The sequence below is a fragment of the Euwallacea fornicatus genome, chromosome 24, assembly GCF_040115645.1.
Source record: "Euwallacea fornicatus isolate EFF26 chromosome 24, ASM4011564v1, whole genome shotgun sequence".
Classification (NCBI taxonomy): domain Eukaryota; kingdom Metazoa; phylum Arthropoda; class Insecta; order Coleoptera; family Curculionidae; genus Euwallacea; species Euwallacea fornicatus.
The window spans coordinates 2,178,890-2,206,680 of NC_089564.1; the positions used below are offsets into that span (position 1 = coordinate 2,178,890).

General features: G+C 31.8%; 3 protein-coding genes across 9 annotated transcripts; 1 reads left to right on the forward strand and 2 right to left on the reverse strand.

Moving 5' to 3' along the window:
* Nucleotides 1-1,715: 1,715 nt before the first annotated feature.
* On the reverse strand, nt 1,716-16,397 carry Orc3 (origin recognition complex subunit 3). 3 transcript variants are annotated; one of them, XM_066296128.1, is made up of 11 exons: nt 16,159-16,397; nt 10,856-10,996; nt 10,689-10,794; nt 10,347-10,502; nt 10,065-10,297; nt 9,822-10,010; nt 9,457-9,774; nt 6,871-7,182; nt 6,590-6,823; nt 6,339-6,538; nt 1,716-6,220 (listed from the first exon to the last, which is right to left on the reverse strand). In XM_066296128.1, exons 1-11 carry the CDS (start codon nt 16,159-16,161, stop codon nt 6,118-6,120), a joined length of 1,995 nt encoding a protein of 664 aa, XP_066152225.1. In that variant the 5' UTR covers nt 16,162-16,397; the 3' UTR covers nt 1,716-6,117. The 3 variants fall into 3 exon arrangements, with proteins under 3 accessions (XP_066152225.1, XP_066152226.1, XP_066152224.1); XM_066296129.1 differs by lacking the exon at nt 16,159-16,397 and adding an exon at nt 15,299-15,559; XM_066296127.1 differs by lacking the exon at nt 16,159-16,397 and adding an exon at nt 12,437-12,614 and having other exon boundaries at nt 1,717-6,220.
* CD98hc (CD98 heavy chain) lies at nt 13,412-20,299 on the forward strand. 3 transcript variants are annotated; one of them, XM_066296158.1, is made up of 9 exons: nt 13,412-13,569; nt 13,823-13,975; nt 15,711-15,875; nt 17,503-17,692; nt 18,076-18,382; nt 18,443-18,976; nt 19,225-19,412; nt 19,817-19,978; nt 20,047-20,299. In XM_066296158.1, exons 2-9 carry the CDS (start codon nt 13,885-13,887, stop codon nt 20,126-20,128), a joined length of 1,719 nt encoding a protein of 572 aa, XP_066152255.1. In that variant the 5' UTR covers nt 13,412-13,569; nt 13,823-13,884; the 3' UTR covers nt 20,129-20,299. The 3 variants fall into 3 exon arrangements, with proteins under 3 accessions (XP_066152255.1, XP_066152256.1, XP_066152257.1); XM_066296159.1 differs by having other exon boundaries at nt 13,425-13,569; nt 13,879-13,975; XM_066296160.1 differs by lacking the exons at nt 13,412-13,569; nt 13,823-13,975; nt 15,711-15,875 and adding an exon at nt 16,952-17,097.
* Ttc30 (tetratricopeptide repeat domain 30) lies at nt 20,228-26,804 on the reverse strand. Of its 3 annotated transcripts, none has more exons than XM_066296133.1 (11): nt 26,618-26,804; nt 26,311-26,544; nt 26,087-26,254; nt 25,897-26,032; nt 22,771-22,935; nt 22,441-22,709; nt 22,194-22,390; nt 21,937-22,147; nt 21,710-21,885; nt 21,446-21,654; nt 20,228-20,482 (listed from the first exon to the last, which is right to left on the reverse strand). In XM_066296133.1, exons 1-11 carry the CDS (start codon nt 26,672-26,674, stop codon nt 20,349-20,351), a joined length of 1,956 nt encoding a protein of 651 aa, XP_066152230.1. In that variant the 5' UTR covers nt 26,675-26,804; the 3' UTR covers nt 20,228-20,348. The 3 variants fall into 3 exon arrangements, with proteins under 3 accessions (XP_066152230.1, XP_066152231.1, XP_066152232.1); XM_066296134.1 differs by having other exon boundaries at nt 26,311-26,574; XM_066296135.1 differs by having other exon boundaries at nt 26,311-26,562; nt 26,618-26,642.
* Nucleotides 26,805-27,791: the final 987 nt, after the last annotated feature.

A 27,791-nucleotide genomic window follows, 5' to 3' on the forward strand; every position in this document is an offset into this window, starting at 1 on the left:
ACTGCGACCAGAAGGCATTATTTACCACTAAACTATACAAAAATAATCGGAGTGCAGATTAAGAAATTCACTTGCCACAAATAGGGAGTAAAAATACGATTTAGTTGCTTTACTTTTGGACTGTTTTAAAAGGAACGTAAAAAATTGTCGGGCAGATAAGCAAAATGAAGTGGTTTTTTATACAATATTTAGTTTATAACTGTAAAATCGAAATATATCTTTATCATTCTCAAGACTGCCGATTACCTAGGAATCTACCATTTTTATTTATTGATTTATTTTCGACTGATACTGTAACTTCTTTTGTAGAGACGAGTTCACAGCATCAGCATTCGTAAAAACTTTGAAGTTGTGAGACTATAAAAAAAAATTAGAAGTACCCAAAAATCATCCTAGGAGTCATTTCACATTTGTAAATCAAAAACTATTAGATTTATTCCCAATTTACTAAATTAAAAAAATTACTTTACACCCTGTTAAATAAGAATAAACTACTTGTGTATAAGACAATTCGTACCTTTGTTTTTGGGACACCCTGCATAGGCTCACTAAAAAAAAGTGAATAGCTAATGGAAGACAATCTTTATACAGTGTGTCCGGAGAAAACCTTGAAATATTTTGAAGGGTAATTCTAAAGATTAAAATAATAAAAAATACTTCTTATAAACATCCCTCAAAAATTGCTTTTTGAAGGAGCTAGAACCCCTTAAAGAGGAACCATAAAGTTGATTTTTTTGCAATACTATCGAAACAGTTTACGCTAAAATTATAAAATTGGAGGTGTTTTAACAAGTTGAATTGGGAAAATTCTTTTGTATTAATAATTACAGATTTCAAGCAAGGGCATTATATATAGCAAGTCTTCTACGTAAGGGTTTTCCTAACTTTTTTGCTTGTAACACTTATTAATTTTTGAAATCAAATTACTAAATCGTAAATATTTTTAAGTAAAATATGTTCTCTTGTTTGATCTCATTGATACACGACTGCACGGACATCGAAATGTATGAAGAAAAGAATTGGAGTATCCACTGAAATCAATAGAGGCCATTTGCAACATTTCTTGTGAATAAGTGCTAAATCTTTAATAATATTAGTTTTGTTATTGCTGGCTAATAAAAAAATATTTCCATTGCAAGGATGTCTACTATGTTTATCAAGATGTATTTCGAATTCCATGTAATCGTGCATCAATTCATAAATTCATTTTTCTGGAAAACGGTCTATCCTAACGAAATGTCGTAAGAGGACTTTTTTATTTAAAAATATTTGCGATTCATTAATTTGATTTCAAAAATTAAGAAATATCAAAGGTAAAAAAGTTACGTCAATGTTTACGTAGGTAAATCTCTTGTATGCGACACCCCCGACTAAAATCTATAATTATAAAAAAAAGTTTTCCCATTCCAACTTATTACAGTATCCCTGATTTCATCATTTTAGCGCAAATTAGAAAATATTGCAAAAAAAATTATCTTCGTAGTTCCCTCTTTAAGGGGTTCTAGCCTCTATAAGAAGTAATTTTTGGGGTATGTACATAAAAAAATATTGAATTATTTTAATATTTAGAATCACATTCTAAAATATTTCAACGTTATTTCTGGACACCCTGCATGTGGCGTGTAGCGTTCAAATTCACTCGATAGGAAGAAACGTGCATGCTTGGAACTTACCAAAGTGTTCAACTCATTAAATGAAATAAATTTTACTTATCAAATTCGTGATTGATTGCAGGTAACTTGACAAAAATAAATTCTTTTTTCCAGGCAATTATAGTACAAATGCGTCAGTTTATCTAATATACTCCAGTAAATAAAATTATGCTGCAGCCCAGTTGAATGCACAACCATTAATCTAACTCCAAACAGACCGTTCGACGTTTTTATTGGATTTAAATTACCAGACATGCTCCGGATACATCAATTTTGCCCTATATTTTAACAACCCCGCTTAATTGCTCTACTGGCAAGGACCGACACAATAAATCACAAGTGGACTAAAAAGATTAAAAATCAAAATTAACGTTTCAAAATTTTATTCTCGCAGTCACGTTAATTATGAACGGGCCTACAGATGCTCGTTTCAAAGTTTTCTTTGAGCACACACACTCTCCGACTAAAACTGGGCAGAAATACTAGGATAACAATGTATAAAAGCTCCCTTTCATTAACGAAACACAAAAGACCACTCAGAAGACTGGGTTGTTCCTTAAAATTTACACTCCAACTCTAATTTCCTTAAAAGAATTAATTATCCTGCAAAGTCCTGAACTAGGCACTTGTATTCACTGCTGTGACACATTACCTCTTGGATTTCCTGCCTTCGAACCTGTACTAGCTTCGGCAATCTATTATTAATAAAGGTATTGAGAAAGACTTCGATTTAAGCCTCAATAAATTAGGAGAGACGAATGAATAGGAGTTTAGGGAGGATTCAGAATTTAATCAGAGACATCTCACAAACTACACTATAGCACGAATATTGCGTATTCGTCACTTTCGATGCAACACGGATGCAGAAACTTCCCAACATATCACCAAAAGCGTCAGCTCTTAAGCTCTATCTACGAATTGACTATTCATATGGCCTCCAAGTCTAAACTAGCTTGCATGAAATGCAAATAGTGGTAATGCACGTCTAAAGTTTCATGAATATTATTTCGCATTCCAATAAGAGTTTCCGAATTAATATGTAAAGTTTTTAATGCCTTGCTCGAACTAATTATATTATAAGGTAAGAACAGTTTTAAGGATAGTGAATGTCGATATTGCGCGCAGGCACTAGAAACTAATTAAAACTTTTAGACTCTTGTTGCTAGTTGGATATTATATGTAGTTATTAGGCAGTTATTTTATGGGGCAAAAGTTTAAATGTTTTGAGACGAGATACTTTAATAACAAGGCTTATAAACTGAACTTAAAGGAGTTGAACTTTTCTTCAATGCAACTTCGTCGAAATTATTCGATACTGTTAAACATTTCATAACCCCTCGAGATATTCCTGCTTTACTGGTCTTTTTAAATTGGAAAGTAATTAGATGACCTGAGTAATTCTCCACTTTCACGAGAGAGAGAGAAAGAGAAAGAGAAAGAGAGAATAAAAGGGGGTTGGAGAACGACGGAGAGACTCGCAGATTTATTGAGGTAATAACTTGGTTATTTATTATTGACTTATGAATTGATGCTTCTAAAAGGACGAAACGTAACTGTTATTCTACATTATTACGTATTTATTACACATTAGTAATCATAGCTACACAAAGTGTCTGTTTTTAGAAGGTTTGAGTAACCATAAAAGACGGCACTTAGGTGCAATTGAAAGAAAGTTGAGCCATTCGGAGGTCAGGAATACGCCTGTTTCAAATTTGAAAACGTCTAATGACCTTCGCAGCTATTCAAAGTAATTGAAATTTTGAAAAAACATATTTATTTATGATTTAAATAATCCTCAGCTTAATTGGAATGTAAATCAAAATGATTGATGTTTCACAATTATAACTTTTCCTCTTCTACAGCGTGGCGATTTCACATTTGAAATTCGACGTTACGATTTTCGACAACCATCATCAACTTTGTTTTTTATTTAATTTATTTTTTATATTTTGGCTGACTTTCGCCTAACGTCAAATATAATTAAAAAAATAATACAAATTTATCAGTTAAACGCTTTGAAAATGAGATTTAAATATACGAGCTTCTTCGAAAACACACCTACAGAGATATAAAGGAAGATAACACCAGTTCAAAAGTATTTTCTATTCAATCACAGGATTTTAGCTCAGTTTGGAAATTTTACAGGCGGTGTGTGAAATCTTAAAATATCCTCAACTATAATAAACGGCAATGAATTAAATTCTCCATTAGACTCAACGTAATCCTTCTACGTCGAAAATAATTATTAAGCTAATCGGACAATGTGGAGAGTCTTGAAAAACATAAATATCACTTTTTTAAGATTCATATCATCCATTAGGATCTAAATACTTCGTTCTGGAGGGCATCAATGAAGGCCTGTCTTTCCACTACTGCATTAGATGATTCTATTTCATACGTGCATTCTAACCGAGTGGTTCGCAAAATACTATTTTTCATAATGACAAATCACTCTCAGTAAAAATATATATAATAGTAAAAACAATCATATGTATTATCAATTAATTTTCGAGCAATAAGTGATAAATGCAATTTGGGGTGGGAAAAGGCACGAGGGCATGCTGGTTTAGAATTATTCATAATTTTCGATGCATGAACTATATTTGGAGAAAAATTCTATAAACCACATACTACAACTATGAAACTAGTGATATAAATTTTATCATGAGAACTCAATTTACCATATGTTCTACACTAAAAATTCTCGCATTTCATTATTAAATAACAATTCTACCCACAGCAATAGACACCGACACAAATTTTATCATTTATAATATAATATTATACCGGGAATCTACTAAATAATGGCATTAATTTTAAGGCGGTAATTCCTTGCCACATTTTATGAAAAATAATTTTAATAAATGTATATCCTATCTTGCTTCATTTTCGTGATACTGAGTGTCAAAGTTTTATTATATTTTTCGGTTTTTAATAAATATTTTCGGACATATTTAATAAATGCATTAATAAATTAGTATTTTAATTTTTGTTAATTATAAAATGTTTTGATAATTAATTTATGTATAAAGAAATTTTTTATCACCAATATCTCGAAATTCGTTGCTCTGAAAGGTTTCGATTAAGTATAACTTTTTTTATTTAGGACTGACGAGGGAGCAAGACGTAATCTATTAGAAGTCAAAATACAGAGTCCTAAAAATGCTTGGGCAAATTTACCATAAGAACATTACTACAGATATTACACCTTCCACATTGCAGTAAAACCGATATTATATTGAACTTGTCGCCTTTGAAAACCCCTGAATATTAAATTTTATTGAGATATTGCTCTTAGGAACGAAAATATTTATGAAAAACCGAAAAAAAAAACTTTAGCACCCTGTATCATGAAAACGAAGCAAGATAGGACATATATTTATAAGAATTTTGTTTCATAAAATGTGAAAAGGAATGACCCCTTAAAAATAAAGCCACCATTTAGTAAACACGCTGTATACTTATAATATTATACGCGCATCGAAAACTATCAATTATTTCAGATCAATATGCATGAATGTAAGCTGGAATGGAAAAATCACGACTGCCTCTGTTTGTACTTTTTTCAGAAATACGTAATTATACTGAAGGCAAAAAATATTTGCACAACACTTTTTTGTTCGATTTTAGATCCAGGCGACTGAAATTTTATATCAACACTTGATATATTAAAAGTATACTAATAAACTGTATTATCTTTATCAAAGAGAATTTTTTACAAATCGTATACTTCTAAAAAGCATCAAATTCATTAGAAACGATTGGAAAAAAAAAACATTTGCACATTTATTGGCTCAAATTGCTATGTTTTTTTATTAGTTTATTTAGAATTTTTTTTGCTTCATCGATATCGTAAAGACATTTTCTACTATTTCAGTAAGTTGAAATTGCTGTTCGCCTTGGATTGAAGTTTTAGGCTTTCAGATACATCATTAAAAGGTATGAAAAATGAGATATGATGAAAACAAAATCCGTAAAAGATGTCCATGTAAACTTATTCGAGAATGTTATGGAAAATAAAAAAAGAAACTCTTAAAGATCTTACATTGACGCAATAAAAAAATTAAGTTTTATCATCATCGAAGTAATATGACCAGTTTGATTATTTTCCAATGTCAAGTTTAACCTATCGACTAATTATTGGTTGTAAAATATTAATCCTTTTCATCAAAGAATTTTTCGAATATTGAATTGTGAACGTGGCAAGAATATTCACATTTTTAACGCAGTCATGTACACTTTCTGGTCCATTCTAACTGACAAAAGAATTCCGACAACCCAATAAATCTTTTTAAAACAACTACATATACAATTCGATGAAAAATTAAAATTTTATCGCGATTAGAAAAATTTCTGCCAGTGTTTGAAACTCTTATAATTGGAATCGGTCCTCAATAATAAAATACCTAATTTTGAGTATAATATAGTTCGCAATGAAAATTCCCAAATAAACACATTAACAGTCTTATCCCTCCCAAGTCAAACGCATCACATGATCCATTTTTCTTTTGGAGCTCTTTATAAACCCAAGATATTCCAATTCGGCTACGGCTTGTGTAAAACGAGCTCTGTAAAACTGGTAAGGAAACATTTTTTTAAATGGAGATCTACTATGATGCGACAAAATTACTGCCGCAAAATTTGATCTATGTGGGTATAACCGTTTTACTAGAAGAAAAAGGATACTGTAATTCAGGATTAACCACCTTCTTAGACTTATCATCCAAATCATCGTCTTCTCTAGGATCTACAACACATAAAAACGCCAACAGCCAATCATATAAATTAATCATTTTGCCCCATTCCAGATGGAGCTTATATGCAATGCAAATATCAGGCATCGTAGCTTTGACCGTTCGAGTATTTGAAATTTCGCAACATTTACACTAAAACTTCCAATTTTACTAAAACTAAAAAGCTGAAATGTCTTCTTTCACCTGCAAATAATAATACGGATCGTTGAGGGCGTTATGTATGGCCGAACGGTGAGTTCCAACTATCTTATCTTTGATGGAAATATCATCGAAGAAACATATTTCATACAAATGCAATGAGCTCGGATGAACCATAAAGATTTCGAAATTTTTTGAAAGAAAATTCAGAATTTCCCCTCTTAGCTTTTCATACTTGTTAAGCGGTTTTATTTGTTGTTTCGAAAGTGACATAAGCGCCTAAAAAAAACAAAATTATTTTCGGTTTAAAAATTTAAGAGACTTGCCTCTTTCAGAGCTTTTCTGTCAGTAAGCCCACTCAGAGCAACATCTTGAATCGATTCAACCTCAACATTCGTAACATCGATCGAATCAAGAACATCTAATTCGTTTTTAAAACGTTTTATTGTCATACAGAAGTCTTTTAATTGCGTCTTTTTACTGCCGGTGTTAATGTAGCATTCCATTACTTTGGTGATTTTTTCCAATTTAGAACTCAGTTCATCTTTGGATTGGAAGCTAAGCAATTGAAAACACTCCTTGTATTCTTGAGATTCAGTTATGGTTTTCCTGACAGTCAAAGCATAAATCTCTCTGATCTAGAAATTAAATTAAAATATTTAATTTGTTTCAGCTCTATTAGGATTTAACTGAGGCACACTGATTAAAATGACTTTTAAAGTCTGTAGCCTTAAGGCAATAAAAGCATTTCTAATAAATGGTATTGTCTAAATAGCCAACGGGCATACTTAAAACAATAAGCAATAAAAATATATGCACAAAATAAAGCTGTGGCTCAAGTTCTCGGAGAGCTGATTCATCTTCATCAATCAAAATTGAATTTGAGATTAAGTTAAATAACATCTATGACTATTTAAGCACCACACGCCTTTGCCATTACCCGCTGGTACACCTTCCTCTCTTCACTCATTAATTTACATTAACTGATAGTATTTATTCAAGTTCAATGACGTCTTTTCTTTTTAGTCTTGATCAAATCTTAATTCAAATTTGATTAGGATTTCAACAGTAAGTAAATGATGTATCGACATCTTTCAAATAAGAACTACTTTCATTTCCTCGCATTGTCTATTATCCCACCATCCCATTAAAAACTATTCAAAGCATTGTTAGGTTGAAGAGTTTTGAAAGCAGTTTTGGCCAAAAGTATGATATGAAGTAAATATGGACTTTAACAAATTTGTTTAACGAGGGTAGATAATAGCTCTCTGCCCTAATACAAGAATATATATAAATTTAGCTACATAATTATATTAAAAATATATATATTTGCATGGCAGTCCTTGGTGGCCTCTACTATTTAACAGACACCAGGAAAATATAGAAAAATTGTAATACACACTTCGTATTGGTTGAGAGCCTCCCTTTGCAGTGACCATAGATCCTTCTTATTACTTATAAATTTAAAACATTTTAGTCTCAGATGATGAAAAAAAAACGAACTTTGATTTAGCTTCTACACGTATCAGACATCACCACGAACATGAAATCTTGAAAACATGTTTTGTGTTGGTGTCAAATTTATAGTACTTTGGATCTTAGTACTAATGAAAAACGTGTAATTCAAACGTAGTAGGTCAATGTTACGTTAAAAATACCATATTAATATTGTTTGTAACTACATTTACTTAAAACTAAATTGACGAAAAATACGCAAACGTTCTTTTTACGACATACGAGCAGTATTCTTGACAGAATGGTATATAACTAGTTTAGTAAATTTCATACATTTATAGAAACATTTTGCTTTCTATGCTAAAATAGAATTGTTCTTACTATAAATTTTATTGCATAATCAGACATTCCGATCGTTGGCAACACAGAATAGATAAAAAAAACCTTCAAACAGATTAACTGAAATATTGGGGCAATATCTCGGTTAATCCGGAAGCAATGCATTAAGATATCAACTTATTAAGGACAGTGAATAAAAATAGTCAACATCGTCTTCTTACACAAACAAATGAAAATGCATTGAAGAAACATTTTGTTTTTAGAAAATTAGTATTTTCTTATATCTGTTGTAACTATTGCTTTTAATTTTTGCATACGAATTAAAGGTAAAATGACATATTTTGTTATGTTCAAAACATATGAATTAGAGGCGACTCCAGTGGAGATTGATAGGCGCCAGGTACTTCAAATTAGTATGTTCTTTCCTCGATCTATTTATGGTTAAATAAGATTAAAAAAAAAATACAAATTTGAGACATCAAACACATATCTACCACTCGCCGGCCAAAACCGTCTTAGGTTTATCGTTATTAAAATATTTGGTACAATTGGAAAATTAAGTATGCACAATGTCTTCATTCATTATGAGATATTTCTAGTCCAGGTTATTTCAAGCACAGGATAGCTGCACGTCATTCTTTAGAATAAACGTTCACAGCAGACAATCTAAAAGAACTAGATATAGCAAACAATTATCGGCAATCGGAAGGCCACCATGTATTAGTATTCCCACGACGTTATTTTGTCGCTAGAGATGCCACAAAAGGGTCTCAAAACTCCAAAAAAAGATACAACATCCATTTCTTCTAGATCACTGCTTAATAATTTCTAACAAAAAGATGGCGAAACAAGGACAGAAGTACTTTTGTTTAATTTGTACGATTTAAAAAGAAAAGCATAAATCATTATTTAATCAAAATCCATGAACTGTAAAATTATATATATGCGTTCGATTACACTCACATATTTTTCTTCCTAATAAGGAATTTTCCTTACCTGATTATTACTAGTAGAAACAGCAAGTAAGTATATACTTATACATACCGATACGTATATATAGCAATTTGCATATATTGGACCCAATAACAGTACAAACCTTAATTTCCAAAGGAACTTACATTCTTTCCCATGGGAGCACCAGGCAAATCTCTCACCAGGACATGCAAACACTTCAAAAATACATGCAATCTCCTGGTATACTTCTGAACTGCTATCACTTTGTCATATAAAACCATCTTTAAATATTGGTCGTCCGTCAAGAGCTTAATTCTATTTTCAGGTGGCTCAGCTTCAACAAGATTCCTAAATGATAACAGATGACGGACGCTCTCATAATCATCGTGTTCAAACAGATCTATTACTTCTTTGATCCCCCTTTTGTCAGTTTGACAGAGGGCCATAGCGTTGCCTTGACAAAAGTGCTCCATCATGGCAATCTAAAATAATCTTTAGTATAAAGATGTTAACTATTATTCAAACTCACCTTAATATTTTGTACAAAATTGTGAACTGAAAAATCGTAAAACAAAAAAATTTCGGTGAACAAATCAAAAACTCTGCCTCCCAATTGAAAGGGGCAGAATGGCGTGAAGAGCAACTCCTCTAACACATTGTTCAAGTGTACTATAGATGGTTGGCATTTAAATACTTGCACATTGATTTTAGATATAACCTGAATTAATATGTTCAATAAAATCTCATTAAGCAGCAAAGATGAAATTCTTACGTGATAAGGCAATGATGTATACAAAGAAGATATCGAAGTGGCTATCCCAAAAATTAATACAAAAGGAAGCTTATGTAGATACGAACTAATAATCAAGATGAAATTTTGTAACACCTTAGGACTAAAGGCTTCAAAATCTGGAATGATCACCGCTAATTTGAGTTTCTTCGTTTCAGTCTCATATAAGTCATCATACCACCTTTGCAACAATGGAAGGCTGGGAGTAATTGTAGCTAAAGAAAAATTAAAGAAACCACAACTCAACTTTCCTACAAAACCTACTTTCATTATTCAGAAACTGGCCAATCATGGATTCAATTAGATTTTTAAGTTTTCCGCATTGCTGACTACGTAAAAGAGCCACGTGTGGCGTTATACGATCTTTCAGAAGTTTGTCCAAGTTCTTGAACTGTGCTTCGTGATCGGGCATGTTAATACCTGGGTTAAAAATAATGAAATATAAAAATTCTATACGACATACTAAAAATATCGAAATGTTCAATTATCACGGAAAATATTAAAATAATCTTTAAAAAATATATGGTCCCATATTCAGAGTTCCACATTATAATTGAGCATTCTTATTATTTTTGGACACTGCCTATGCATAATAACTTAACCAACCTGTTAATAATGCTGCAGCAGGAATTTCATCAGGCTCTGCACGGCTTGTTTCGACAAATCTTAATAAGTCTGATGTTGTGGAAGCAAACATTTGAGCTGTTAAGGTCTACATAAAATAAACATTAATTAATGCTTGAGGGACACTAAAAAATGGCCAATTTTCAAACCTCGTATTCATGACTAATAGCTTCCCATAGAGATGTAAACTCTTGGTACCATAAATTATTCGAAAACATGTTTGATTTTTTGCTGGACTTATATACTTTCTTGGATGTATTCCTGAGCCCATTTTTAAATACAAATACACCCTGAAGCAAGAAAAAAATGCCACTGATAAATATCTTCAAGAGCACCTTAAGTATTAAAAGTAAAGAATTAAGAAAATATTATTGAAGAATTTTCTCATTAACCATTAATGTGTCTTTGGCATATGGTTTCTTCTCAGGTTTCCTCGAACAGTAAATTGCTCAAAATACCTCGAAATATATTGCAATTTCTTAAGCATGTACGCCAATATACCTCAGCAATCTACCCCTTCGATTTTCTTTTAGGAGAAGCTTATAGGGTTATTTACATAGGACTGTCTTCAATATTTTATCAACACAATATTCTTAACATTATTTAGTATTCAGAATTATAATGATCAAGCAATTATAACATGTCTACCCAAGTTGATTTTAAACATGTAAATTTATCTTTATTGTTGTTGGAATAGGTAATATTTTAAAATTCTTATTAGGATATATTAATTTAGGGCTCTAACTCTTTACATTTAAATAAAAAGGGCACTAAATACTGATAATGAATTTAAAAGTTATTTAAAGTTAAAGCTGTGGTATATATTTTTACTAGTGCAATAATTTTGTCCAGGAGTTTATTTATTCAACAACCTTGGGAGTAAATTGAAATATCAATGCACTGCCTTTTATGGTTCCTTGTTTTTGATAAAAAAGGCAAAAATTAATAAAATTTACGAATGCTATTAAAAAAAAATTCAACATGAAACATAATTGCTACAATATAAATTCTTTTATGTTGCAACAAAGCATCCATTCCATGTATCATTCCTGTATCAGATGGGCTTGTTGGTGTTAATTTCTCAATTATAGTTTTGTAAGTAAATTACTTTTATTGAAATGCATTATTTGTATTTGATGAGAGGAATCTACATCAATTTGAATAGGTAAAAGGTATGAAATTAGGGCAATTGGTTCATTTACAAGTTGTCCTTAATACACACCTATTATAATTTGTTTAAGTGAAAACAATTAAAGATAACAACCCCAAAACCTTTTTTTAAAGTTGGAATGAAAAAGCCCATCTAATAAAAATAATATAAAGGATGCAATGTTTAAGGATAGAAATTTTATATTGTAACCCATTTGACTTTATTAAAATTCTATGTGGATCAATATACAAAATGACTATTTTTAGTTCAGGAAGTTAATGTAGGATGACTCAAAAGAAATGAAGATTTAGTCTCCACTGAACTGCTTGATCCTCAATACAATAGCAGAAAAAATTCTATGAATAGATTATAAATAGAACAGAAAAGTTGAGGGAAGTTGGAGAGTTATATAGGTAGTAACAGTAATAAAATAATATATAGGTGCCTAAGCCTAAAAATAACAAGTGATAACACTCAAATGCGCAACAATTTTCAAAATTTTCAAAGGGGTATAAAATAAAAGTAAAAGCAACACAACTTCCAACGCACTAAAATAAAAAAAATGCCATGAATAAATTACCTTAGAAACTGATATAGTTTCATTTTTTGCCATTTCCTTTTTACACTGATTCTTAAATTCGTCTTCAAGTAACCAACTGCATTAAACACAAAACATTCGTTTATATTACCATAATATCAGTTATAAAAATTAATAACTTAAAATTTACAACTTTAACCTAAAAACGTAAATAAAAAAAACAACATTAAGATTTAAATAGAATTCCCGCCAACCTTGAACAATGACTGGTGACATTGGCATTGAATGTATTAGAGATTTCCTTTCGCATGTGATTCTTGGTGCATTTACCTACTCTATTTGCCAATGCTCAACTTCTCTTCTCACCTCAAGGAAAAACTCAACAATAGAATTCATAAAACTTAAAAAAAAGAGTATTTATGCATGTAGTCAGGACGCATTGATTGGTATCACTGTTATTCGTCAAACGTAAGATAAAGAGCTTCCCAAAATTAAATGGCAGGAGTTAAACAGCGAAATCTTCAATCCGAAATAATATTAGTTGAATATATTTGTAAATAGTCCTCCAAAAATAATTTATTTCATAAAGACAGGGTGCTAAAAGTTTCAGATTTAAAAATATTATTTCATAGCTCGATCAGTTTTTAAGATATCAAAAATTGAAGGTCAGGAAACGGACAAAGAATAACATGCAGTAACAGAATTTGAGGCAATAAAAGGGACCCTGACACCAAAGTCCAAAAGTACCTCTAGATTAGTTTTAAAAACAAATTGTGAATTATCGCCATGTAAGTTTATAAGAACAGTGTATTTTTACACCCTGTATTACAATAACGAATGTTATTGGGAATATATTTTATATTGCATATTAGTGAATGTTTCACTATTTATTCTAAATCTTTTGATTTATACGATACCCTGTATATTTGAGTTACATTTGCAATTAGAGCTACGCAACCCTTCAAGTGAATAAAAAATCATAATAAAATGACAGAAGCCATTGACATTAGTCGTTGCTGTCATTTATGGTGGCCTGGAATTGTGACAGATCGTCTTTTCCTTCACTTTATAAAGTTTAAAGATTGGCTAATTTGTATTATTTATTTATAATAAACATATTTATTTTAAAGTAAATAATAAAATACCATAAAGTCTAAATCATTTATGAATTTAAGGTAACGAGTTGCGTCACTTGTATTTTATTTGTTATTATCCTACGCTATCCTGTCCTACAAGATAAGAAGAATTCAACTGCTTGAAATTCCCTTAGACTCCTATAAGAATCTAAATGCCCATTTTTACATAATCTTTTAAGGCCTTGAAAGAAAATATCGATTTTTACCAATTCTCACGCCTATATACATAGATTATATGCTTTAACAGTCTTAACAGGAATTTTTGTTTAAAAAAAGTATACTTCATTTGTAGCTTATAGTCAAGTGACGGTATCTAAGTAATAATAACTCCAATTGAGGTTAAATTAGGTAATAATGGAGAAGAATAAATTAGAAATATCCGGGAAGACAGGCCCAGAAACTGTATCAGCCTCTTATAAGCCAATTCCTGAACAAGATGTAGAAGGTAAGGTCCTTCTTAAGGTCTAAGATAAGATGAATCAAGACTTGCCTATTGGTTTGTGGTTCATTAGAATTTAAGTTCTATCATGTGCTGACATTTGTCAGGCTTTCAAACTGTGATATGATTTAGATTTTATTAGTTCTCAGTTGATCAGAATCAGCAGTTATCACACAAACTTTCTGAGCCTGGAAATATTCATATTGAAATCTTAAAACAATGACTTACCTTAGTCCCCTTCTAAACACAATTTGTCAGTTAAGGGTTACCATTTAGCTTGGATATTGTTATTTTTTTCAGATATTATATACTTTTAAATCAAAATGTATTGAATTTTAATCAGTTTAAGCTTATTTCATATTCTTTCTAGGAAAGTAACCATTAAAAAAAAGTTGAAATGCAAAAATCTAAAAAGAAACGAAAGTTGAACATGATATCTAAGCAACTGAATGTAGTAAAAAGAACTAATAATATTGCACAAAAATGTGTCTTTTATATATACTTTAATACAGAAACATTTCTGATTTAGAAACAAAACAAGAAATGATGACAATATAAAACAAAAAAAATTAGATAGAAAATAAAATAAAATTTTTGAGATAATAAAATGTTACATGGTTCAAGAAAATGTAACACAAGAGACCAATTTTTTGAGACCCAATGATAAAATCTCAATTATCTTAAATGGTTAAAAATCTGCCTAAATATCAGCATAAACTGTTTTTTAAATTTAATTTTATAATATCACAATACCAAGCCATACATTTTTAAGGCATGACTATTTTAATATAGTACACACACAAAAAATTATGTTAAAAACAGGTTGTGTGTTTTCATGCTCTTGTAAGTACCACAAGAACTGTAACAGCTGCAAAAAAAGTTTCCAAACTAACCATAGAATTCATATTTTTGACTGACTACAAAAAAATGTTAAAATTCTTGAAGTAACAAATATTACTATTAAGAAATACATATCTTATTAAAACTTTAATGTTTTTTTTTTAACGACCATTTATCTTTATCATTTGTGCACATTTATTGGAATAATGGATACTAATTTAGTTATAAATAAAGGCCTGGTGTCTTCAAGTTACAACTAGCCAGTTGTAAACTTTAGTTCTAAAGCTGAATTGAAGTTTGAGTTTTGAATGTGACAGAATGTAATCCATTATTCGTCTATTGAAATATCCTAAATTGTGATGAAATTTACAAGTTATTAAAAAAAAATGAGTACCAAGCCTTTCATCTTGAACATAAATCCCGGTATTAATGTTTCTATTCTCTAGATGTACAAAATTCAATAACAGTTTAAATTTTCCAAATAGCTACCTGTTTAATGAATGATTTTCCTCCAGTTATGTTTCTTTTGCTGTTTTTCTCCTATTTGGTATTGAACTTTTTATTTCTTATCTGATTAGAATGTAAAAAAATACAGAATACTGTCAAAAATGTGAGTTTTCCAACAGCCCTTACTCAAACATTTGATTAACTCGTCCTAGATTATATTATATACCCACACATATAGGTTTTGCAAAGAAGATATTTATTTAAGAATTATCTCAAATATACTCTAAACGTTATAAACAAAGCGAATGGTTTAATGTTCAAACACTTCATATCAAAACTCAATTAAGCCTGTATATGTTTACTAAATTGTATTATCAAAACAAGACTTAATGAGTTGCATCATGCATTGTTAAAACCTGTTCTGAAATATAATCAGAGGTGGTTCCCTTTGCAGACCAAGCACTTTCTCGACCCAAAACCCTCGTTAAAGTGAGCGCTTGCTCGGAAGTAGATGGTGCAGACGAGAAAATGCTCCCGGCAGACGATAAAGTACCAGAAGTGGTTGTGTTTGATAAGGACACCAAAAGCCCCCAAAATGGTGATGCCAAATTGGATATCGGTAAGTGATCTTTTAGGAATTTATATAAATACATAATGCTCAGCTCATATATTCATAATTAGTATATACAGACCCATGTAAGAGTTGACTTCATTTTCTAATAAGCAATGGCTATAAGTATGTGGTACTCCTGCAGGAAAAAATGTCCTTCAACAAATTATCCAAAATTTGTAAAGTTTATTAATAACAAATTTCTAACTTATTCAAGCAATTATTTTAATGTATGCAATAAATATATAAACATAATTTTGCCTCTTGATGGTCCTCTTGAAGGCTTTCTTACCATTTATTTTTTATTTTAGAAACTGTTTGGAACTTGATTAGAAATGTGTTTCTTTGACACTTTCTATCTTCATATATTTACAATTTTGCTACTAATCACCTAAGATGGCAACATATTTTTTTGTTCTCAATTTTTGGCGTTTATTTTTGCGTTGGCGTCATTTTAAAAGACCAAAAATTATTTAATTTATAATAAACTCAACTCCGATCAACCACAACTATAGTAAACACTATCGGTACGTCAGATGTACGGAATATTTATTTTATTGTTACACAGAAAATATAGTTTTTTTAACATTGCTTTTACAACAATAATGAGTTGCAAAGTATCGTAAATAATTTTTTGAGAGAAATTGTATGTCTGACGATAATTTTACAAAAGGCAAAAAAAATTGAAAATAAAATCAACTTATGGCAGAGGAAAATTAAAAGTCGTTTGTACAGGGGGTAACAAAAATATGAACTTATTTAGGAATCACGCGCCATTTTTAATATTTCCATATATTAAAAAAAGATCCTAATCACCTCAAAACACGCCAATTTATGTAGTAACTCTCACTTCCAAAATTAGTATACATTGATAAAAACATCCAGCAACTATTTCAAAAAAATCTTTGGCGCTCTGTAGCGGTATAATGAACCAACATTGAATATAGGTAAGTTTGCTTAGAACGCCTTATTTTTAGTTAAGTAATTTTTAACCAAGCGTTGTATAGTGATTCCAGGGACACTCTATGTTATACATAAATTATTGGCTTTTTTTTGCTTTGAACTGTTGGTTCTTGTATCAGTCTATATTTACACATTGTCAAATACTGTGAAGTGTTTCATTAATAATACAAAAAAATATTCAATATTAGGATTAATACTCAGTGCGTTAGAACAGTGCCAAACAGTTATTTATTGAAAACGATCTTAGAACTTTCTTCATGCATGATTGGTGAGATGTTTGTATTGTTTATATCCTTATATATTATTAATAATCGCACATTAAATAAAATATCTACTTGAGAATTATTTACCTATATTCTGCAAACTGTCAGTTATTTTTCACCAAGTGTAGGTTTATTTATGTTGTTATTTTTATCCATTTCGTATTGTTAATCATTATTAGGTTTAAAGCTTTGAAGCGTCGATTCCTCGCCTCAAAATTTTAAACAGAACTTATACACTTTACGGCCGTTTAAAGTTGCTGCAAAAAGAGCAATATATTTCTTTGAAATAACCAAAACTACCCTAACTATTTTTGTTAAACTTTGCACTGTCGACATAAGTTATTATTATATTAATCTCGCGTTTTATGTCATCTTCCTTATCTTTTATTACTTCTTAACTCAAATTTCAGCTGAAGCAAAGCAGGCTTTTGTTGGGCTCACTAAGGAAGAGCTGATGAAATATGCGAACGATCCATTTTGGATACGTTTAAGATGGTTCCTCTTCGTAACGTTCTGGCTTTTATGGGCATCCATGCTCATTGGAGCAATTTTAATTATCTACGCGGCGCCGAAGTGCGATCCTCCACCACCAAGAACATGGTAAAAACCTAAATTAATCGGTTATTGGGTTATTCTCAAGTCGGCAAATTGAGGTCTGATTTGTAGCTTTCACACAATTAACTTGACTTTATGAAGGAAACTTAGTATATAGTCAGATTTACATAATGATTCACTCGTTTTTCTGATTGGGAAATGTATTAAATTTGGGGACACAAGCAAATTAAGATCTTATTTATTGTAATTGGCGAATATCCTGCTAGTACAGGTTTAGAGATATATAGACATATATATTATTTTAAAAAATTGGTAAATTATATATATAAAAAACCTGAGTTTGGAAGCATTATTCCTAACTCTGTATTGTTCATAATTTAGGTACAACGCATTATTTCAACTCCCAGACAAACCCCTTTGTTATTTAGGTACCAACAAGGACCTTTAACTGAAGTTTCCGATAAAGCCACCCTAGAATCTCTAGACAAAAACATCCAAGGAGTTGTGATTCCGTGGACTGAAGACGTCTATGAACCCCTAAAAAATAATCCAGTAGGGCTTGCCCTCTTGGAGACTGCAAATAAATTGGGTACTAAAGTAATTATCGAATTAGATTCTACAGTCTCCAACGTTTGGTTCGAGAAATCTGAGAGGAAGGATCCGGAATTTGATGGATATTATATTTGGAAACAAGGTAAAATTCAGGGTGGCAGCACTAGTGCACCTAATAATTGGGTAAGTTTGGATTTATTTCAATACACCTCAATAATTGTTTTTTTATGTAATTCTTTTTAGTTGAGTCCAAATAACGTTTCTTCCTGGAAATACTCCGACATCCGCCGCGAATACTACTACTCTCCCTTTAGCAAACCCCATTTAAATTTCCGAAACAGTTCCGTTATCAAAGAATTCAACAAAGTAATCGAAATTTTCCTTGCCCTTAACGTATCAGGTATTCGTCTACGCAATGCAGCCTTTTTATTGGTTGATCCAAATTTTGATAACGAGGAGGCAAATGGCAATGTCTATCCAGGCTTAACTCTAGACCAATACAGATTTTACAAACATTCCAAGACAGAAAACTTGCAAGAATTGGGTGATTTGTTGAAGGGTTGGCGAGCGCTGATTCGGAATAAAACAGAAACTGGGCCGTTAATGGTCGCGGAACAGTTAGCAAAAGTTGATTCCTATAAGGTCAATGATAGTTTGGTGGTGGATATGCCGTTGCAAAGTCATATCTTTTCGAAACCTGTGCTCTCTGTTAACGAAACTGCCTATAGTCTTAATTACACCTTAAATATTGAAGGTATTGAATGGCCGCTATGGAAGGTAAGTACCAGGGTTTGTAACTTAAAAATTTAACAAATATGTTTATTGCAATGTAATTCTTTATTCATAGAATAATCTCAATTACCAACTATATTTTCAAGTTTCTGAGATGGTATATACAGGGTGTTTGCCACGTGAATACTCAAAATAATTTTACGGATAGGTGGGGTTATTTATAAGATTTTTAACAGTTCATGCGCCAAGCACCTTGTATATTTATTTATTACAAATTTTGCTGTTAATTTTAGGCAAGAACTGATGCACTTCCAAAGGACGTCCTTGATATAATAACTTACCTTCTGCCTGGGGCCCCATTGGTCAATTCCTCTGAATCTGTAAACCCCGTTTTGATAAAAATCAGGGAGAGTCCGTCAATAATGCGGGGCTTTTGTGGTGTTTACAGTTTACAGAACAACACCATTTTAGCATTTATAAGGTAGGTATCGTCTATAACATAATTTCTTAGACCTATATATATGCAAAAAAGAATGCATTACTTACACTAACTGTACAAAATTGAGTTGATATATTTATGTGGGGTAGCTAATAAGAACTTACCATGATTATGATTTATTTCGATCTTTTGGTTAGGTATTTCACAGTGTAATTGAAGTGAGTGTATATTGGTTTTGGATCGTATGTACGGCATACTTACTTTTCTTATAAATTTTTTTAATTAACATTCTTTGTTATTTATGCTTACCATTGGAACAGGCAAAAGTAAGTAAGAAAATTTTAAGTCACAAATTAATTAATCTCTTTCAATATACCTTTGTCTAACCAGTTTTATTTTACTATCGAGCGATAGGGTACATTTTCTAATTAACTTGTTGTTTCTAGGGTAACTCCTGGTAGCCCGGGTATTCTCGTAGCAGTAAATCCCACAGAAAGAGCGGAAATTGCGAACATTCCAAAAGAAATACCGCTTTTATCGAATCTCCAAGAAGTGACAGTCCGTTATTATAGTAATAACTACAATAATTCGGACTTTAAGGATTTGGGGTAAAGTTTAGAGCGATTGTTTTGTTAGTTTTCCATGAGACAAAATGATCAACTTTTATACTTTGTAGTGGGAAAAGGACAGCATTAGCAGTACCCATCTCCCCGAAGTCGGCCATTGTCCTCGAATACGTGCCAAAGCGAGATGAATGAGTATAATTCTGTTCTTATAAATCAGTCAACTAAAAGCATTACTGAAAATTCTTCTGTATATGGAAGCTCAGATATTCGTGAAAAAGAACGACAATAAACTACTTTATAACAGGTATTTTATGTAAACGTTCATTTTAAAAGTAAATTAATTGTTAAAGCATTGAAAACAAACATTGTCTTATTTCAATTCCTATTACTAATGTATCTAACCGTATGCATACTAAAAATCTTGTAGTTTTAACAGCAAATACTTCAACTTACGCGCTTCGTAACTTACAGTTTCTTTCCCGTCTGGAGCTTCGTTTTCTTCTGTGATAGATGAGTAAGCCACAGTTTTTACTGTTTTGCCATAAACTAACAAAAGAAAAGCAAACAACTATTAAAGCCATATCTGATGTTAGTGTATTAAATTTGAGTGTTAAGTTAATGCGCAATAGTAAAAACATTGAGCTGGCCATCGAAAAAGACATAAACATCTTGAAAAAATATATTGCTCAATAAATTATAAAGCGATAAATAAAATCTGTTATTCCATCTTATTAAAAGTTCTAATTTGCTACAAAAAGCTTGAACATGTTTTCTTGTTTATCAATAATAAACAGCAAAGAGTGTCGAATTTAATAAATGTCTAATTTATTTGTGGAATATTGCCAAATTTATCTTAAAATTATATATCAAATCGTTCAAAATACAGCTCGTAAGTAATTCTAATGATAATAAAAGCAATCGGAATCATACAATCATTAGGGAAATAGAAAAGTTCATCAGGGGATTAATTGTTTCATGTCATTTTTTTTTTCAAGTAAATGATAATTAAAAAACCATTGGTAAGCTCGAGGATCATTAAAATTTAGTGTTTAACACAAAACTATAAAAGAAAATATATGTATAATATGATATATTAATAATAACCTCTGTATACCCAAAAACTATCTTTTTCTTGAAGGAAATAGATGGAAAAGACTCCTATAAGTTTTGCCTTAAACTTTTTTTAATTATAAATAGATTTCTTAGGCACTTACAACAGTATCTTTAGTACTGCTCGAATCGAAAAAAACCAAAGGTACTTCAGAGCATCTTCAACTTATAGGAAGTACTTCTTTACAGTTTTTAAAAGTTTGGTTGTTGATTTTGATGATGTTATGGACCAATTGACTTATACATCAAATTAATCATCTCCGCGGGTACCAAGCATGTGTACAAGCAATGTAACTGGTATTATAGTATCAGCACGGTCTCGCCCGTATTTTAACTCAAGTGTACCCAAATAGCGAAAATTTTGCAGCATTTAGCCTTAAAGATATAAATTTTACTCACGTTCGCAACTTTCCAAAAATTGTATACATTCCTGGATAACAGAATCCCTAAGTACTATCATATGCTTTGCCAGATTCTCTATTAAACTCAAAAAACATCTTTTGGTATAGAACCACGTGTCGGTGCCCAACTTCTTATTGTAAGGTTCTAAAGATTTCATCACTCGAGAAATTCCAAATTCATAATTTCCTTTTGAGCAGTACAATGTCCTTAAAATAAGACCTGTTATGAATCCATCATTATATTAAAATATCAAACTCGTACCCTATAACAAGGTTTATGATGCAATGATGAAAGTACTTTTTCTCTGGTTCCTCAAATGCCATCTGATCTTCCTCTTTCTCAATTTTCCTCATCAGTTCTTCAGCTTCCTCATTTTGCGATGTCATAATGTATGATACGCATAAATTAGCCAGCACTATGGCATTCACATTAAGAATCTGAAATATTCCTCCTATAAAATCTTCCACTAAATTGATTGTTATAAGAACCTCAGAATAACTTTTCTTCACCAAAGGTTCATAAAACCCTGCAGCTTCCTTGAATTTGTTCTCCTGCATGAACAAAACATGAGCAACATTTAGTCTCCATGTGTCATGTTCGTTGCAGAATTCTGCACTTTTTCTGAAAATTTTTTCCACTTGTGGATAATTCTCCAACTCCCAGTAGATTTTAGCCTGAGCCATTAGCACTGGAATATATCTGAAGAGATCTGGGTAATTCAGGAATTAGCATACTATAAAAGTACCTTTCCAGACATTCTTCATACTCCATAATGGCTTTCTTAACAATGTCTATGTCACCTCTATTTCGATGTTCTTGGACTTGTTTAGCTAACTTGCGAAGTTGTTCGGTATGCCTGCTTGCCAATTCGTCGAATTTTTGGTAAGCATCGCTAGGAGATGTTTGTTGAGTGATAATAGCATCCAAGAAATCGTATAAATACTAGAAAATGTTTAAATAATTTTTTCATACTCATGTTCTTAGGGACATACTGGTGTTAAGTATTTATAAGTCAAATGTGCATTTTCCGCCAAAATATCTGCAGCCAAATCGTAACATTCATGCTGACAATAAAGAAGCAACAAATTGGCAAAAGTTTCCGGGGGGAAAGGGTTTTGTTGTAATAAAAACTGCAACTTTTCAAAACCTTCTGTGGGATTCTGATCGAAGTTAACCAAAGCCTGGTTATGCAGAGTCACAGCGTCTAATTCGTATTCTGCTCTTGGAGGCATATCTGTTAGAGCTTCTCTAGCAGCATCAACTAACACAATGCTTTAAACTTTAAAATAAAGCTGTTTTTATTGACAAACAATAAAACATACTGTTTTTGAGCTGGTACTCGATCGCAGCCTTTAAGTTGAATGCCTCTGTTAGTGAGGTTTCATGTAAAGTCAGTGTATTTCCCACTGATCTGACTTCAATTCCTTCGGTTTGCATGCCAATGCTTAATTCAGGATGATCTCGAATGCCTTTTTCAATTATGTCGGCTAGAAAGGAATAATACATTATACGGCCCTCAAAACGATTTCACATAGTGAATTTCCAACATTCCAGTGCCAGATCAAATGCTCCTGGACTGAAAATTTCTGATCAAACAAAACTGAAAGTTTTAAACTGCATTTTTTTAGAGATGTCACGTGAATCGTATGGAAAGGTTTCTTAAATCTTTTAAAGAGTTTTTATATCGTTTTGTGTGTTATCAGATATTACTTGCAATTATGAAAATTCCAACTGGGAGAGAAGAGTTGCGCATTTAAAGGAGTGTCTCACAATGCAAACAAATTTGTAATTTTTTTATTTTTCAGTAATTTCAAAACAACCGAAATATTGGATTTTGTTTTCCGCTGTTTCCCCGAATTTTGGAAAAAAAAACGAAAGTTACTTTTCGATTGCAGATTTTATTTACATTTTTTCTTGTAGTTAATATTTAAATTACTAAGAGTGACGTCATTGAATTTATAATGAAAACTTCTCTTAAAATTGACAAAAAAACCACTTGGGTCATTTTTATAGAAAAAAGTGAATGGTCATTCATAACATATTAAATGTAATAAAATGAAACTGAGAATGTCATGTTGAATCTCATAAAAAAGCTGTAATACAAAAGTAGTTTCAGTTTCCATCTATGTCTTACTTCTTAAATTCGAAAAATTCGTTTTTTTTCCAAAGCGACTGACAAAAAAAAACTTTGTATATATGTTTGCATGGTGAAACTCGTTTCTTGAATGAGCAATTTTTCTCCTATTTAAAAAACTCTGCATCCATTACTATTTCCGAGATTTAGATATTCTCTATACGGTATGTCCAAGATAAGGATGTGCTCAATTAATTTTCCATGCCTCCAATATGTAGAATTATTGAAATTCAATTACATACTACTGTAAATGTATTACTTCGTGTAGTCTATCGATTTTTAGCCTGGTGAACGATACGTGTGCAAAAGGCTGAAAAGTTTTTTGTGTGATTTGACGAAATATTTCTTGGATGATTCAGTTGCGCGTTTGCACGGTAACTAAGAAGATATTCGTGAAACAAAATAAAACAATTGAGAAAATCGGGCATTCTTTTGTTTCAAAAACTCATGAGATGTGTTACTGATGTAGCTGACAGTTAGGTAGTGGCAGTAAGTGCCATGTAACTGTCATTTAGTGAGTGAAAGTGAGTGTTGCAAATACTTTTTTCTCCTTTTGTGACGAAAGTGAATGAGTTCGGAGGTGCGTTCTTCCTTCAAAGCTAAACAGAACAAAATCCGAGCCTGCCGTTACTTCAAACCTCTGGAAGTGCAAAAGAACGTAACGGGTGGAACTATACAGAGAATGAGGACGACGCTGAGAATAGAAGATCAAGGCAAGGTGGGTTTGTGGTTTAAAAGGGGGGTCCTGATGTTTTTTTTTTTGGTTTATAGGTAAGTTTTGGCAGGCCAACGAAAACATTTGAAATGGAAAGATGACGTTAAATGGTGCCACATTCAGAATTACACCATGAAAGTCAAATGCGAGGTAATGGGTTTGCGGTTTAATTTCAAAAAAGTGGTTGGTTGAAAAAGTGACCCTAGTTTTCATTTATTTCTCACTCTAACTCGGGAATAGCATACAAAAGAAGTTGGAGAACTTCTGCTTGTTTAAAATAACTGAGAGGCCAAAAATCATTTTGCAAATCCATTTGCGCTGTAAAAATACTTCCGTGAATGCACAACTTTCTGCCATTTAACCGAGTTTGTACCTACTAACGTTTACTAAAGCCCCATGCTGGACATCCTTATCTTGGCTACAGTGCATGTCTCCCCATATACAAATATTTCGAAGTCCAGATTATGACGTAACTTTCCATGCACTCATTTTATGTATGTACACAATGTCCCAGAAACATTATAAATGATTACGGCGTATTAGCGACTAAAAATTTTAAATAGTTCGGTTAAATTTGGCTTACCTACAGTTTCTTATTTTCATTTTCCAGAGTATTGAAGCAAATTTTTAAGTCCGTAATTTGGAAATAAATCTCATAGTTTTCGACTAACAAACATGAGTATGATTAGTTAAATTATAATATTTCTATCGAACTACCCGGTAGGCGGTATTACATACGCCTGGCAATGTATTTAGGTGGATTTTTTGAATCTTGGTAAACCGCTAGTCTACCAGGTAGTTTGAAACAAATATTATAAATTGATTTATCGTACGCAAGTGTATTAATCAAAAACTGAGAATTACTCCCAATTTGCAAAATTAAAAAATTACTTCAACACCCTGTAGAATGAAGTCAAGCAACTTTTGTATAAAACCAGTTTAGCTGAATCGCTATTTTTTACTCTCTAATACTTAATACTTATTTGCACTATGATTTCGGGGACATCCTGTATATACAGTTAAAATTAAAATCGCGTCGTTACATTCTTATGTTCTTATTCGAAAAGTAATTCAAAGAGTGGCCAGAAGGACCACTTTTTCATCTGGAATATTGAAGAAATATGATTTTTCAAAAAACAGGGTACTTACACCTTATAAACACAAAAATGGCGCATATTTCTTCTTACTCCTGAAGAAGAATCAGTTCAGATTTTTTTGGTAACTGAGAAATTAAAGCCAAATTGCATCTTCCTTTTTTCAAGTCAGCGTTATTTTTTCAAAAGATATTGCAATACGTTCAGTATCTTTCAATAGTGCCGTTTCCATAAGTCTTTCAGAATTATTCTTGTCCATTACTGCTTTTCAAACATTCACAATTTCAATCATAGCGTGTACAAACATTCATCCAGATAATTTTATTTTCCCAATAGTTTATTCCAGGATCTTTTCAAAAGGATATTTATTTTAGAAATTTTAATGATGAGTTTGTATTTAACACGAATGGTCGTTTTCCGTGTAGGAATTTTGTATGAAATTGCAAAATCAACTAATTATGCGTTTTGTCTGTCTAATGAAAGTGCTCAAGAAATTGACTCTCACCGCAAAATTTGAGTGAAGGGCCATACTCCTTCAGTCGATAATAGCATAAAGCCATGTTATAAGCCAAGTAAGGCTTAAACCCCTGGTTTTGCAATGCAGTGGTAAACTTAGCCAAAGCCTCTTCGTAATTCCCATCCTAAAAATAGTCCTTAAGCGATTATTGTTAAACAACAAATATTCGAATCCCTGCCTTATACAACAAACATCCTAAATTGACTTCTTTGTCAGGATCGTCATTCGGACACGCGTCCACCAAACTTTTTGCTGACAATACATCTTCTTGGCTGTACTTGATTGCGGCCTGAAGTTTCGTAATTTGTCCCTTATATTGCTGATTATCGATTAGTTTATTGGATGCCTGAATGTAATTTTTTTATTTTCTAATTAAAAAATATGTCGTTAATTGGTATTTACTTGGAAAGCTTGATCATATAAACAAGCTTGATATAACGATTGTGTGTAGTATAGTTTATAATCGTTGTTATCAGGATACATTTCAGTTAGTTGCTCGTAGTAACTGGACGCATTGTTAAAATCTTGGATGTAGAAATAACAATAAGCTAATAGGGAAAGTCCCGCTCTGGAGGAGTTTGATTCAGGTATTCCATGCAATATTTTTATTGCTTCATTAAATCTGCCGTCCTTGATCTGTTAAACATTACAATGCTACAAAGTTTCCTGGGGAACACGTACAGTAAGGAAATACTGCCTAACGACTTACCAAAGTATATACAGTTTTAGTAAAATCCCCATCGTTGATAACGTGTGCAGAATACATTATTAATGATTTAAAACAAAAGGGCGAAATGGCGACTAATATTTATATATTAACATCAACATCTGTTAATGCTCGATAGTTGTTTGTATTGGCGCTCCCTTAAGAACGTTAGCAACGTGAGCACATGGAACAGCCCTCAGTTTTCACTATTTACCAATTCGATCAATAGAAAAAAACACAGGTGTAACAAAAGTAAAGGAAAATGATTATTTAAATTTGAATTTCTATTGCATTTTATTTTTTTTAATATATATAATAAACAAATCTACTAATATCGCACCTGGTACATTTGGTAATTTAACTGGTTGTACACTGGTGACTCCCTATTGCAATTAGCATGCGATGAAGCATCACATTTCGCAATTGTATTTTTAAAAACTTACCAACCCCCAAATTTCTAGAAGCGTAAACTAAAGGAAAAATGTCCTGGGGCATGTGGCCCTTATGGAGAATAGAGGAGAAAGGAGCAGAAAATAATTTCTCAGTCTCGACCAGTAAGATCGTAGAGGTGGCAACTACTTTGGTTTTGTAAATAAGGAATATGGGTCAAGTGATGCGTCATTTAAAGCTCTTTAAATTTTCTAAATAATTTTGGTTTTTCTTTTGAAATTTTTTCGTACTTCTGAATTTTTCGACAGACGTTTGAAATGCATTCCATTATTCTCCATGCAATAATTCAAACAGTCTCCATACTCTCGTCGTACTTCTTTTACAATTCTTCGGCATAGTGTTCGAAAATCCTGTACAGTAGTCACCTAAACTGCGCTTTTAAGATATTCCCAAAGGACAAAGTCCAAACCTGTGAGATCGGGGATCTAGTTGGTCACGCGATAGTAACTCTTCTGCGAATCCATCTATGAGTAAAATTGTTGTCAAGCAACTATCAAACCGGTAAAATGTAATGTGGGGGAGTACCATCCTGTTGGAAATGTAATAAATCCCTATCCAACATTGAGTGTTCATTCCGTCCAACCGGTTCTCGAAGGCATTGGTGTTCAAAAGAATTAGTGAATCCTGAAGAAAATCCAAATACTGTTGTCGATTTAAATTGCCATCAATGAACATTGATCTAATAATTATATTTCCAAGGACCCCCCTTATAATTTACACAGCCGAT